Source organism: Micromys minutus, assembly GCF_963924665.1.
Source record: "Micromys minutus genome assembly, chromosome: 24".
Lineage (NCBI taxonomy): Eukaryota > Metazoa > Chordata > Mammalia > Rodentia > Muridae > Micromys > Micromys minutus.
In genome coordinates this window covers 29174206-29187946 of record NC_137959.1, presented here as the reverse complement: position 1 = coordinate 29187946, position 13741 = coordinate 29174206, and the positions used below count along the sequence as shown (strand labels likewise).

The 13741-nt window shown below is 47.5% G+C and overlaps 2 protein-coding genes across 3 annotated transcripts in view; one reads left to right on the top strand and one right to left on the bottom strand.

Annotated features, from left to right (window-relative positions):
- Nucleotides 1-102: 102 nt before the first annotated feature.
- On the top strand, nucleotides 103-6098 carry ESRP2 (epithelial splicing regulatory protein 2; the record flags this gene model as incomplete). 2 transcript variants are annotated; one of them, XM_080937082.1, is made up of 15 exons in its annotated part: nucleotides 103-300; nucleotides 401-529; nucleotides 1926-2039; nucleotides 2138-2252; nucleotides 2555-2653; nucleotides 2870-2924; nucleotides 2997-3107; nucleotides 3181-3313; nucleotides 3394-3436; nucleotides 3579-3880; nucleotides 3974-4186; nucleotides 4279-4477; nucleotides 4589-4775; nucleotides 5023-5188; nucleotides 5277-6098. In XM_080937082.1, 15 exons carry the CDS (start codon nucleotides 103-105, stop codon nucleotides 5364-5366), a joined length of 2154 nt encoding a protein of 717 aa, XP_080793208.1. In that variant the 3' UTR covers nucleotides 5367-6098. The 2 variants fall into 2 exon arrangements, with proteins under 2 accessions (XP_080793208.1, XP_080793207.1); XM_080937081.1 differs by having other exon boundaries at nucleotides 2970-3107.
- Nucleotides 6099-6232: 134 nt separating this feature from the next.
- NFATC3 (nuclear factor of activated T cells 3) overlaps nucleotides 6233-13741 on the bottom strand; it is a 58660-nt gene continuing 51151 nt past the window's right edge. Inside the window, 1 exon segment of the mRNA XM_080937078.1 lies at nucleotides 6233-8785. Within this exon segment, the coding sequence (XP_080793204.1) occupies nucleotides 8661-8785 (125 nt within the window). The 3' untranslated portion in view covers nucleotides 6233-8660.

Here is a 13741-nt window from a genome sequence, read left to right as displayed (position 1 = left end):
CACCGGATCCCGCCCAAGCTCCTCTGTCTGCTGTCGGTCGGTACGTGCGTGCGCCTCGTCGGTCCGCGTGTGTGTGGCCGAGCGCCCCCTTCCTCTGCGGCCATGACTCCACCGCCGCCGCCGCCCCCACCCCCGGGCCCAGACCCCGCCGTAGACTCCGCCTCGGACCCCTGTCCCGAACCCCAGTCGCTGGTTGTTTTGTTCGGGGCCACTGCGGGTGCGCTGGGGCCGGACCTAGGCTCGGACGAGACCGACTTAATCCTCCTAGTTTGGCAAGTGGTGGAGCCGCGCAGCCGACAGGTAGGGTGGAAAGAGGTGGCGGGGGATGGGGGTGGGTTCTCGGGACGCTTCGGGGCCTGAGAGGCACAGCGGCTCATTGGGTTACCCCTGGTGCTTTTAGGTGGGGACACTGCACAAGTCGCTAGTTCGCGCCGAGGCGGCCGCCCTGAGTCCGCAGTGCCGCGAGGCGAGCGGACTCAGCGCAGACAGCCTTGCGCGGGCGGAGTCCCTGGACAAGGTGCTGCAGCAGGTGAGCGCGGGGGCCCGCGGGGGTGGCGGGACTGCGGCGTGGCAGGTACACTAGCCCCCTGTGGTAGGGGGAGGGCAGGAGGCGAGGCCCGGAGCAGGGACAGGACAGGGTCTTGTTTGAAACTTTTGAGCGACTGCCGTGTGTCCGCGTGCTAGGCCATTCCCAGAGACACCTTACCTTCCAACCTTTACAGGCACTCACTCCTGTTGCGGGAGTGGACCGTGGCGGCTGGGGAACCCACCCCTGAGGTCCCCTCTTTTCCCTCCCACTCCCCGCTAGCAGAGGACGCCTCAGAAATAGGGTCGAGGGGCTTAGGTTTGGCGGTAGATCACTTGGTCTCTGCCGCCTGCTCTCCTGGGAACCGCTGAAGCGAGGGCGTCGGGCGGTGTCTGCCTCAGGGGTAGACGCCTCTAGGTGAGGGCGGCTGGTTTAGGCCTGTCCCAGCCGACTGGCCAGGCGTGGGTGGGTGCTGGCCGAACACAATCTAGGGGCTACCTGCCCGCGGAGCCCAAAGGCCCAGGGGCATGCCCCACCCCCACCCCACCCCGCACCCTGGCCAAGTGGGAGTGAGTCTCACTAGTTTCCCTGTCTGCACTGGTGCACTCACCCCATGACTGAGTTGTAATGAGTCTTAAGTCCTTTAGATTCTTCCCTCTTCCAACTCTGGTTCTTAATGAGGAAACATACAGATGCTGCAACTGAGCCATGTTACAGAAGGGCTCCAGGTTTGCTGCTCACCTGTAGAAAATCTGGGTGCCTTTCCCTGTCCGCCTTAGATTGAAAAGTGTCACAGAATTGCCAGGGGAAGGGCAGGATCGTGCTGGGTAGCCTTCAGAGTGCCACCCCCTCAAAGAGCAAACAGTTTACTGCCAGTTGGTCGATAGGGTGTGGGTCAAAGCTCAGGCTGCTGCTAGTGTCCAAGTATGAAGCTCTGTCCTTGGTGTTTCTGTTCCTTGGTTGGTCAGACCAAGGGGCGGAGCCGCCATTGACCAAGAGCCTTTTGGCCCTCGGGCAGGTGTGAACCTCCCCCACCTGTCTGAGGGTGGTGCCAGGTCCAGGACAGGTTTAACCTGCTTTGTCCCTCCCTTCCCCACCTGCTTGCCTCACTCCACCAGGTGTTTGCTCTGGCCCTACTCCAGACTCCTGGAGTGTGTTTGATGGGGGCTTGGGTTATGTGTGACTGTTCTCATTTGGCCTAGAGGAGGTGAAGGTGGACTAGGGCAGGGGTGGGAATTAGCAGCCTGGGATTTAGGGCAAGGCCTTCTACTTCCCAGGCAGGGTAGGGCTGAACATCCTGCTAAACCAGCTTTGCAGCCTGAGTCCCTCCCTCCTCCTACCCCCAGTTTCAGCTGCCTAGCTGGGAATCTATGTCTGAGTCTCCACTCCCTGTCCCCAGTTCTCACAGCTGGTGAGCGGGGATGTGGCTCTGCTGGGCGGGGGCCCCTATGTGCTCTGCACGGATGGGCAGCAGCTGTTGCGACAGGTTCTGCATCCTGAGGCCTCCAGGAAGGTATGTCATTGAGAGCACATGGGTATGGTTGGGTTTCCAAGGCCCCTGTTGTAAACACCTTAGGTTACCTATTCATCCCCACTCCCATGTGCTCCCAGAACCTGGTGCTCCCCGACACCTTCTTCTCCTTCTACGACCTCCGCAGAGAATTCCATACGAAGCACCCAAGCACCTGCTCCGCCAGAGACCTCACAGTGGGCACCATGGCACAGGGTATCTGTGACCCATCAGAATTAAGGTGGAGGGGTGACTATTATGTCCAAGCATGTGCACGATGCCATATGGGTTGTGTTAATGTAGGCAAGACTATGTTTTCGGCCTCCTTCTTTAGGGTGCCCATGTCTGCATTTATGCTGAGATACATTTGGAATGTGGACATGTCTGTGTTTGGTCTGAGGACCTGTAGGTACATGTATGAACTGGATCATAACTAGTGTTTGCCAGGATTCTGTGGGTGTTTGGGGGGTGATGTGGGATGTATGGACCTGGACCTCAGTTGTCACTTCTGTCTATAGACTTGGGACTAGAAACAGATGCTACGGAAGATGACTTTGGGGTTTGGGAAGTGAAGACTATGGTAGCTGTTATTCTCCATCTACTTGAAGGGCCCAGTGGTAAGATTCTTGCCCTGCTTGTCAGCTCCTGTCAGGGCTGGGTGCATGCCCATGACTTCCTCAGAGTCCTCTTGAAGACTTGTGACCTTCTCTTGAGAGAACACAAGGTGGAAAAACCCTGTCACCTCAATCCCCTCACCTGTCCTATTTTCGCAGAGCTTGGTGGGGAGACTTCCTCCACCAGACCCTGCTGAACCCCGTGCCATCTCCTCTCAGGTCCATTGTTCTCAAAGCCAGAGGTGGTGAAGCAGAAATATGAGACAGGACCTTGGTGAGTGTGGTGGGAACAGGGATGCAGGTGACAATGTTTGAACAGCTCTGATCCTGTGCTCTGCCCTCACAGCAGCAAAGCTGATGTGGTGGACAATGAGACTGTAGTACGGGCCCGCGGGTTGCCCTGGCAGTCATCAGACCAGGATGTGGCTCGATTCTTCAAAGGGCTCAACATTGCCAGGTGGGTGTGGCAGGATGGGAGGGGTTAGAGGGCAAGCCTTCCCAGGAGGCACTAACAACACAGGGCTCCACAGGGGTGGTGTGGCCCTCTGTCTCAACGCCCAGGGCCGAAGAAATGGTGAGGCCCTCATCCGATTCGTGGACAGCGAACAGCGGGACCTAGCCCTGCAGAGACACAAGCACCATATGGGTGTCCGCTATATTGAGGTGGGGCTTTTGGCTAGAAGTGGAGCAGGGGCAAAGCTGAGTAAGGACTGAGACCTATGGGCTGCTTTCTATACCTGCAGGTATATAAAGCCACAGGGGAGGAATTTGTAAAGATCGCAGGGGGTGAGTGTGCCCATAGAAGGCTCTAGTTCTCTCTCTTGTCTTGATCTGTATCCCATTTCCCACACTCACTGTCTCTTGGGTCCCCTGTGGGTGCATGCTACAAGGATTAAATCAGCAAAGCACTCCTGTCCTTCTAACCTAGGCACATCACTAGAGGTGGCCCGTTTCCTGTCACGGGAAGATCAAGTGATCCTTAGGCTACGGGGACTGCCCTTTTCAGCCGGGCCGACAGATGTTCTAGGCTTCCTGGGACCAGAATGCCCAGTGACTGGAGGTGCTGATGGGCTGCTCTTTGTGCGCCACCCTGATGGCAGGCCTACTGGGGACGCCTTTGCTCTCTTTGCCTGTGAGGAACTGGCGCAGGCTGCTCTGCGCAGGCACAAAGGCATGCTGGGTAAGCGATACATTGAACTCTTCAGGAGCACTGCAGCTGAGGTGCAGCAGGTGAGCACTCAAAGCTCCCCATGTTCCAATGTGCTGCTTCTTCAGCCTTGGGTCCCCTGTGTAGCATGATAAACCTGTTGCCTTTCTTACTAGGTCCTTAACCGCTATGCAACCAGTCCACTCCTTCCCACACTGACTGCTCCACTGCTGCCGATTCCCTTTCCACTGGCAGGAGGGACTGGTAGGGACTGTGTACGCCTTCGAGGCCTACCCTACACAGCCACCATTGAAGACATTCTGAGTTTTCTAGGAGAGGCAGCAGCTGACATTCGGCCTCATGGTGTGCACATGGTGCTCAACCAGCAGGTGAGACTACCGTTAGGAAAAGCAGGAAAGGATATGTTAGGAGTAAGGCACTTTTATTATGTGACAAACTGCTTACAAGGTGGTACATACAGGGCCGACCATCTGGTGATGCCTTCATCCAGATGACGTCAGTGGAGCGTGCTCTGGCTGCTGCCCAGCGATGCCACAAGAAGGTGATGAAAGAACGCTACGTGGAAGTAGTCCCTTGTTCCACAGAGGAGATGAGCCGTGTGCTGATGGGGGGTTCCCTGAGCCGCAGCGGCATGTCACCTCCACCGTGCAAACTGCCCTGTGAGTGCTTCTTGGGTCAGAGGAAGAAGCATGTGGGAGCCAAGCTGTTCTAAGCCACCACTTTCTATTCTGGGTAACCATGGGCTCTCTAAAATGTGCTCTTGTCTCTAGGCCTCTCACCACCTACCTACGCCACCTTCCAGGCCACCCCAGCCCTCATTCCCACAGAGACAACAGCACTATATCCCTCTTCTGCACTGCTTCCAGCTGCCAGGGTACCCACTGCCGCCACTCCCCTTGCCTACTATCCAGGGCCAGCCACTCAACTCTACATGAACTACACGGCTTACTATCCCAGGTATCTCGACAGCCTCAGACCTCCTGTCACCACTCGGAGAGATCCCCACTTATTTCTGGCCCTGAATTCATTTTGAGATGGGAAGGGAGTTACAGATGTGGGCTACAGATGTGCGGATATCACTGTAGTGGCAGAGAGTTCGGAAAGTACAAAGGATCAAGCACAAGGCACAGGTTACAAGAGAGAATGGTCTTGGTCTAGGTTGTAGATGGGATGTATGACCAAGTTCCTATGTCTCCCACGCTAGCCCTCCAGTTTCTCCCACGACTGTGGGCTACCTCACCACACCTCCTACTGCCTTGGCCTCTACGCCCACCTCAATGTTGTCACAGCCAGGAGCCTTGGTCCGAATGCAGGGGGTCCCATACACAGCTGGTATGAAGGATCTTCTCAGTGTCTTTCAAGCCTACCAGGTGAGGTTGTGTTGTAGGGACGAGGAAGTGCTCGAGGGCCTGGCTGAGCTTGGAGCTCCAATCCCTAAATATGTGTCACTTTGCACAGCTGGCTCCTGACGACTACACCACTCTGATGCCTGTTGGTGACCCATCTCGCACTGTGTTACAAGCCCCGAAAGAGTGGGTGTGTTTGTAGAAGAGGAAACCAGGAAGCAGAATTAGCTGATGTCCCCAGCTAACAAGCCTTTCCTGAGTCTAGAGTACCCTCAACCCAGTGGCTGCTTTCTGGCTTGTCAAAGGCACCTGGAAAAGGCACCAAGCTCAGCACCATTCTCCTTCCTCCGATGATGGCTACCTTACAGGCAGGGCTGGAGATGTGATGTGGCTGCTCCATTCCTGATGGTGTGACAGGCAGAAAAACCTTCCATCTGTCTTCGGTCCCCAGACACTGAGCTTGAAGGGTGTACAGCAGGCCTGTGTTTCTTTTTAAAATGTTTAGGCCTGGTACCTTTAATATTTATGACTCCTGGGAGATTCACCTGAGCCTGACTAGAGAGGCCCAGTTTGTCTGCTCTCCTGATCCTCACCCTTGGGATACCTGGACTCTGAAGTACCAGGGTGGCTTCACAATAAGTATGCTGATCCTGCTCCAACCAGGGCCAAGGGATGACAAACCACTAGCTGAACGGTTACACCTGTAACCAGCATTCAGGAGGTAGAGACAGGAGGACTGCCTGTTCAAATCCAGACTGTTATACATAGGAAATTCTAGTCCAAGCTGTCTAGATTGTGCTGCTGCAGTATCCCCAGGGAACACCAGAGGGCACGTAGCACATGTAAACTCAGGTTAAAGGGGACTTTGCCAAAGTCTTTTTCAACACTTGGAAGACCAGTTGTCCAGAAGCCAGCAAACACCATGACGTGTCCTTTGCATGGATTAGAGGGTACAGAACTCAACCCTTAGAAGAAAGTTTGAACTCTTACCTCCTGGTCAAGCAGACTTTTAAAAAGCCAAAGAGCCTTTGGCCCAGATGGAGAAAAATTGAGATTTCAAAGAGACTGTTGATCTGTCACTGTTTATTTCAGCACTGTAACTGAGGAAGAGCCTGAACTTCTGGCTCATCTTCCCTTTGTATTTGTATAAGGAGCACTGTACTCCTATAAAAGATTTTAAAATACAAAATGTACAAGAAAACACAATCCCAAGTGCTGTAAACATAACCAAAAACCAATTTCTTCACCTACACATCCGTTCTATAAAACACAAGGTTTCAACTGGAGCCCATGTGTTCTACATATTAAGCACTGGGCTTCTCGGCTAGGCCCAGCAGAAGTCTGGTGATACTGGCTGGCCCTCTACATTTTTCTAGTAAACAGAAGGCTGTTCCTTCATCCTCATCCCAAGCTCTGGTATAGGTGAGGGGAAAGGGTGTGTGCTGGCAAATGCCCGGTTGCTCAGTGCTGCTACTGGAAATCAATCTGCATAGTCCAATGGATGTGTGCTTTACCACCATTTTGCACAAAAATTTAAGTCTTTATCTACAAAACCAAAAAATATGACTCTTACATGAAAGCTTATACAAAGCTAATATAAAACCATTACATAGAATACAAAGCTCTATTTTAAAATCTAACCTGTTTTAAATAGGAAAGCATCTCTAATGCTACAGGCATCAAGGTATTCAAAGGCATCAAATTTGGTGCATAGCAACTCTGGATCATAGAGGCTTTTATTCTTGAAGGCAGCAAAGCAGCACCCCCAAGGGGTCTTGCAATGACCCCATATGAGGCAACTGCCCCTGGGGAAAGAGGAAGCAAATTTGGCCAAGTCTGCAAGTTCACCTGAGAGGCCAATGCCTTTAGCTGTGGGCTACCAACCATGGGGCCCCTAAAGCAAATATCGCTATCCACACTCATTAAAATAAAACTCACTTTCAAAGAAATCTGGAAAATATCCAGCTCCAAGAGTGGCTACTGATAAGACTGTTCTCTAACTAGTTTTAGGGGAGAAATGTAAAGCATCATGTTAAAAACAAAACACATACTTCTCTCATCTTGAATCAGTACATCCTACCCTGCAACAGGCCAACTCCTGCTTAGGCCTGATACAGCCTTAGTAAAAGACAGCCCCTATCATCAAGGGTCGCAATCACCTAGAGGAACGTTAAGTCTTCGGCCAGTGCAGCACAGTGTCTCATTTATAGGCACTCAATTTGCTTTCTGAATGAATGAAAGTACAACATTTCATTTGAAAACAGACTGTAAAATTCAGAGGCTTTAAAAGGGAAGGGTAAAGGCAGGGTTTAGGAATAGTCCTTTGGTAGACAGCAGGCTGGAGTATTATGCTGGCCCCTGCCTTAGACACAAATCTCACAACCAGCAGCAGCAGCACCACTGTGTCTTTGGTGTAGAAGGACGGACAGATCTATGATACCACCTCATTTCTGGATGTGTCTCAAAGCCTTGTGGAGGAAAGGCTGGTTTTTAGGTCACATAGCCAAGACACTATGGGACAGAATTGTTGCAGGCTATAAACAGGAGATAAGCCTTCCATGTCATGTGAATCTTAAAGCCTTCTCCACTGGAGTCCTGCATTTTATTTACTCTCTTCTATTACACAGCTCATTCATATTTAGCTCCTAACACTGCTGGTCTGGCCTCAAGGAATTAAAAAAAACTGCAAAGCCTTAAACTATCAGGATACTGGCTTCAAAGACTATAGACTAAAGGCAGAGGCTCCCACTTGAAAGGTTAGGTAGAAAATAACTACCTAAGCTAAAACCCTACCTTTGAAATTCATCTTACAAATGACCGTTTTACCCAAGGTCCTGAGGGGAAGAAAAAGCCTGAATATGGAGCTAGTGGAGAAACGGCTTGATAACTACCTAAAGTTACAAAAGGCTATGCTCTGGAATGTATTCATATGCCAACACTTCAATGATGGAATGGTCTTCTCGATTTACCTAACACTTTATAAAGAGTCTGAGCTACATTTGGCTTTATTTCCTATGACTCTATGAAAGGCTTCAGGATGCATGCTAAGTTTCTGAGGTGTAAGTGTGGGTTTAGGAAATTTATTTTTTGTCTGAATCTGGAAGGGTTTATCAAAAGTTCTATTTTAAAAACATCATCAAAACTAAAGGGCTCTTCAAATGACCAGAAAGCAGTACAAATTAGTAATCCTAACTATGCAACCAGGTCACCTGCAAGAGCAGCACCTCTGAGATAGAGCCTGCTGCATTCATACTCAAAGCACCCATCATATAAAAGTATCCTATTTAAATACATATATATATATATAAAAAAGCAAAGCTCATTTTCCCACAGCTAATGCTGTTCCTGTTCTTTTACAAAATCTGCCCAAGGCTTAAGGTGAAGGAATGCTGCTTTTCCCACAGTGAGTCCAACTTCTGCAACAGATTCTAAAGTCTGGTTGGAAACTTGAAGTTCCAGGAGAGGAGCAGGCTGAGCAGGTGGTGGGCACAAGGTTTCACTGAGCACTGTTAGAACTCATCACATCTGGAGACTCCGGACCTGGGAGAGGAGCGTCTCTGATCACTTCCGGGCCTTGGGAAACAGAAATCTGGGACATGTCTCTCCCAATAATCTCGTTCACTACAAAAAAAGGAAGAGTGATTAGCAACTTCAAAGGAATTATCATATGAAGTTTTTTCTTTTCCTCTCTTAGACATTTTCCTTCCCATGGCTTTAAGTAAAGGTAAGGGCAGCACTGGACTGTTGCTTGCTCCAGAACTGATTGACACTGAGGATGAAAGCAACATTCCTCAAGGAGTTTTCCCTTTCTTCCCCCTAATTTCTGTTTGGACTTTATGTGTATGAATTTCTTGCTTGCATGTATGTCTGCACACCATGCACCATGCCTGGTGCCCTTGGAGGTCAGAAGAGATCCCCTAAAAATGGGAGTTACAGATGGCTGTGAATCACAATGTGGGTGCTGGGAATCAAATCCAGGTCCTCAGCAAGAGCAGCAGGTGATCTTTGTGTTTGCTTTTAGAGACAGGGTTTTTCTGTGTAGTCCTGGCTGTTCTTGAACTCAGAGATATGTCTGCTTTTGCCTCCCAAGTGCCTGGATTAGAGAGGTGTGTGCCCCAGGAACTGGAGAGATGGCTCAGTGGTTAAGAGCACTGTCTGCTCTTCCAGAGGTCCTGAGTTCAATTCCCAGGCTCACAACTATCTAGCTGGGATTTAACGCCCTCTTCTGACATATATGTGTACATGTAGAGTAGTCACATACAAAATAAATAAATAAATACATCTTTAAAGGTAGTGCCCCTACTGCTTAGCAAGTGCTCTTTACTGCTGACTCATCTCCTTAGCTCCCACAGAAACATTCTTATCCTCACTCCCAAAGCTCATGTTACAAGCAGAGCTAGAAAAGTACTATTAAAAAAATGTTCAGGGGTAACTTCTAATGCAATGCCTTACCTCCTCTGACCTCTGAAGGCACTAGGCATGGATGTAGTATAAGGCATATACATGCAGGCAAAACCCATACACATAAAATTTTTGCAAAATCTTTAAAAAGTAGATATTCAACTTATTCTAACTTTTCCTACTTTGAATTCCTCTGGGAAAGTTTTCCCTTTTGGTTTCCCACAGTGCCACCTAAGAATATAAAGTGAAAGAAATGTTTTAGCCAGAGTAAACCACCAAGCTTTAGGGGATTCTTTGTTGTCTTGTCCTAATACATGTACCCTTTATTATATGGGGGCATTTGTATATAGGTAGTCCTTTCGAATTACAGGCTCTTGCTTTCTCTAATGTGCCCAAGACCTCAGAAAGCACAATGTCTATGGGGCTAATGCCATACATTTCCATCTGAAAGGAAAAAAGGTAAGAAAGCTGGGTGTGGAGGCTCACACATGTAATCCCCAGCACTCAGAAAGCCAAACTAGACAGACGACAGAGGGAGCTCCAGGCCAGGCTGGGCTAGGGAGTCCTCCCCTAAAAACAAAAAGAGAGGAATCAACAAGAAAGGAGAAAGAAAAACAAGACACAGCACTTCCAGTCTCATCTTTCCTGTGTTATAGAGAGTGTGGGTTGGGTCATTTTTTGGGTGAGCAGACAAGGTCTTACAGATGGAGCCTAAGCAAGGGATCTTTCTGTTCCAGTCTCCAGACAGCTAGGACTTTAGGTATCCAGCACCATACTTAGCCATTCTTTTCAACTAATGATTCCACTCCTGGAAGTGGAAGAGATGACTTAGCAGTTAAGACCCAGATTTGGTCTCCAGCACTCACAAGGCAGCTTACAAACATCTGTAACTCCATTTCTAAGGGATTCAATTCCCTCTTCCAGCTTCCCCAGGTGTTCACATACATGCAGGCAAAAACTGCATACATATAAAAGAAATCATTTGAAAAATTTAAAGATTCCACTCCTATATATATATATATATACACAAGTGGATTAAAAAAGTAAGTCCATATAATTTTCCTTTTTAAGATAACTATCTCTGGGGCTGGAGATAGTGTAGTGGCTGCTCTTCCAAAAAAATTAAGTTCAATTCCCAACACAAACATAGCAGTTCACAACCATTTGTAATTCCAGTTCCAGGGGATTTGGCATCTTCACACAGACATACAGGCAGGCACAACACTAATGTACATAAAATAAAAAATAAAATCAAAGAAAAAAAAAAACTATTTCTGACTTGGGAGGCAGAAAGAAGCACACTGATCTGAGTTCAGCCATAGAATGCTCTCTGAGGCTTGGTAGCTGTCTGCCTAGCTTGAAAGACTTGTCTTAAAATAATAAGGTGGAGAATGAGGAGTGAAACACTTTCTCCCCCTCTCTCTGTCATACATGTTCATTCAAAACTCTCTCCCTCTTCTCTATCTCTCTCCCACTTCCCTCCCTCCATCTCTTCCTCCCTCTTTCCTTCCTTCCCTCTACTTCCTGAGATTACAAGCGCGTGCCATTACACCTAGATGCAACTTCAATTTTCACTTCATTTTGAATATATGTATTTATTCACTTATTTGTATCATAGTACACAAATTATACAAGATGCTTTACATGTTTCTGCCATTTTCAGATGACAAGAGATATTTAGATCCCTACTGTACCATTTTCTTCTTTGTTTTCAGTATTTTGAGATAGGTTATGTCCTAGAACTCTCTAAGCTGGCTTGAACTCAAGAGATCCTCCTGACTCTTGAATGCTACCATGCCCAGCTCCTTCTTGTTTTAATTTATTAATTGAGATAGGGTCTCACTGTGTAGAGGGCTGGTCCTGAATTCAGGTATCCACCAGCCTTTTGCTCAAAGGTATGTGACACCATGCCTGGCCATTTTCTTTCCTTCAAAGAATAAAATGAACTAAAAGCCCAAAATAAAAAAGTCAACAGCTCTTAATACCAGTGCCAGCAGATTATGTAGGTCATAGCATCTGGCCCAGTTTAGCAGCCCACAATTCTTAACTCCCAACACCTGAATCTGTCTGTGCCAGCACAACACAAGTAAAAACCACCAGTTGTATCTGCAGTTACCAGAACAAAACAGTAATGACAACAACAAAATGTTCTTTAGAAAATATCCTACACAGCAGAACAGGGTGTTATGTAGTCACAGGCCTCTCCTTTAAGCTATTTCCCATACAAAAGGATTCAAAGTTGTATTTCACAAGAACTGGTATGGTTAAAAAAAGCAAAACACCACTACCACCACCCCTAAGTAACAAATAAAACCCCTTAAAACCAGATGAGGAGGAACAAGGTGGCCAGGGTAAATTTTTGAAATACTTACAAATATACAAAAACTCAGGAGGCTTTTGGGTTATTTTGTTTTCCCCAGACAATTTCTCTGTGTAACAGATCTAGCTATCCTGGAACTCAAAGATCTGCTTGCCTCTGCCTCCGTGGTGTTGGGATTAAAGGAGTGTGCCACCATCACCTGGCTTGGTTTGGTTTCTGAGTCAAGGTCTCTTTATATAGTCCTTGCTGCCTGGAGTTAGCTATGTAAACTAGGCTAGCCTCAAATCTACACAGACACTCCTGCCTCTACCTTCTGTCAAGATAATTTTTCCTTCCTCTTTTTGGCCTGGACGGTGTTAAAAGTTGATTCAAAGGACCTTTCTTTGACTCAAACTTTTCAGTGAATTCATCTTTGCAGTGGATTTTGGGTCTTATTTGGACTTTTATTTAATCCCAGCAGAGGAAGAGACAAGTGGATTTTGTGAACTCTAGGCTAGCCTGGTCAACATAGTGAGTTCCAGTACAACCAGAGTTACACACTAGAGACATCCTGTCTCAAGATAGGGGGATATGGGGAGACTCTTTAGGCTGAACATGGGAGGGCCAGGAGGCCAAGGATACCTTGAGCTACCATTAGACTGCCTCAAAAAATTTTTTGTTAATTTACTAAAATCTGATCAATGTGCCTTCTCAAGCTAAAGACAAAAATAAATTCTAAAATATTTAGCAGGTATATGGATTTTTCTGCTGTCTTAATAATTTTTTGTTTAGTTAATTGAGACAAAGTCTATCTACATAACCCTAGCTGCCCTAGAACTCACCCTGTAGACCAGGCTTGTCACCAACTCACAAAAATCGACTTCCTGATTCTCAAGTGCTAGGATTAAAGGCACACACCCCCACTTGCAGCACAAGGCATTCTTCACTAGCAACTAAAATGTATCTAGTTAGTCACTTGGATCCAGCTTCCTAGTGCTTCTCAGCTTCCCTTGTAGCTAGTGAAGATCTCTCCAAAGTAATAAGACAAAAAGGGAGAGTATATCTTGCTCATTACCTGCCTGGCTTTCCTCTTCTCCCTTTCCTCCACTCCTTTCAGTGGACTAAGATTTAGTCATCAAAGTGCTAATTGCTTTGATAAAACTTGGGAGAAAGAGAAACAAGAAATCAAATGGAATCTTAATCTGTGAACTACCAGGAAATACAAGAGAACCCTATTCTAATTAATTTGGGCTCCCCATTGTGCTAGTTAAACTAATATTAACAGAAATAAAGGCCAAGTATCACTCCCATACCTTCAGGCGAATCTCTAAATTCAATGCCAGTTTGGTGTACATTCCAGTTATAGCCCAGGCATTAACATGGTGAGAACACATCTCAAAACAGACACTAAGCTCAATGCCATAATGGCAATACAGAATATGTAAGCTTATTTATTTTTAGATTATTTTTAGGATCTATATAGCCCTGGATGACCTGAAACTTGCTATGTCAAGGAAGCTGACCTTGAACTCAAGACGTGCCTGCCTCTGCCTCTAAAGTGCTAGGATAAAGTTGTGCAATAAGTAGGTATCTTGGGCTGTAGAGGTGGCTCACAATTAACTGTAATGGGATCTGATGCCCTCCTCTGGTGTGTCTTATAGACAGCAACAGTGTACTTATATATAGTAAATAAATCTTAAAAAAAAAAAAAAAGTAGGTATCTTAAGCAAATAATCAGCTTAAGCTTTTTCAACATTTTTAAACTTTCCTCCTTTCATTTTTGTTCTTACTTATCTGTTGTCTGAGACAGTCTCCTACAGCGCCGGGGGCCTCAAGCTTCCTATGCATGCAACTGATCCTCCTGCCCCTACCTTCCA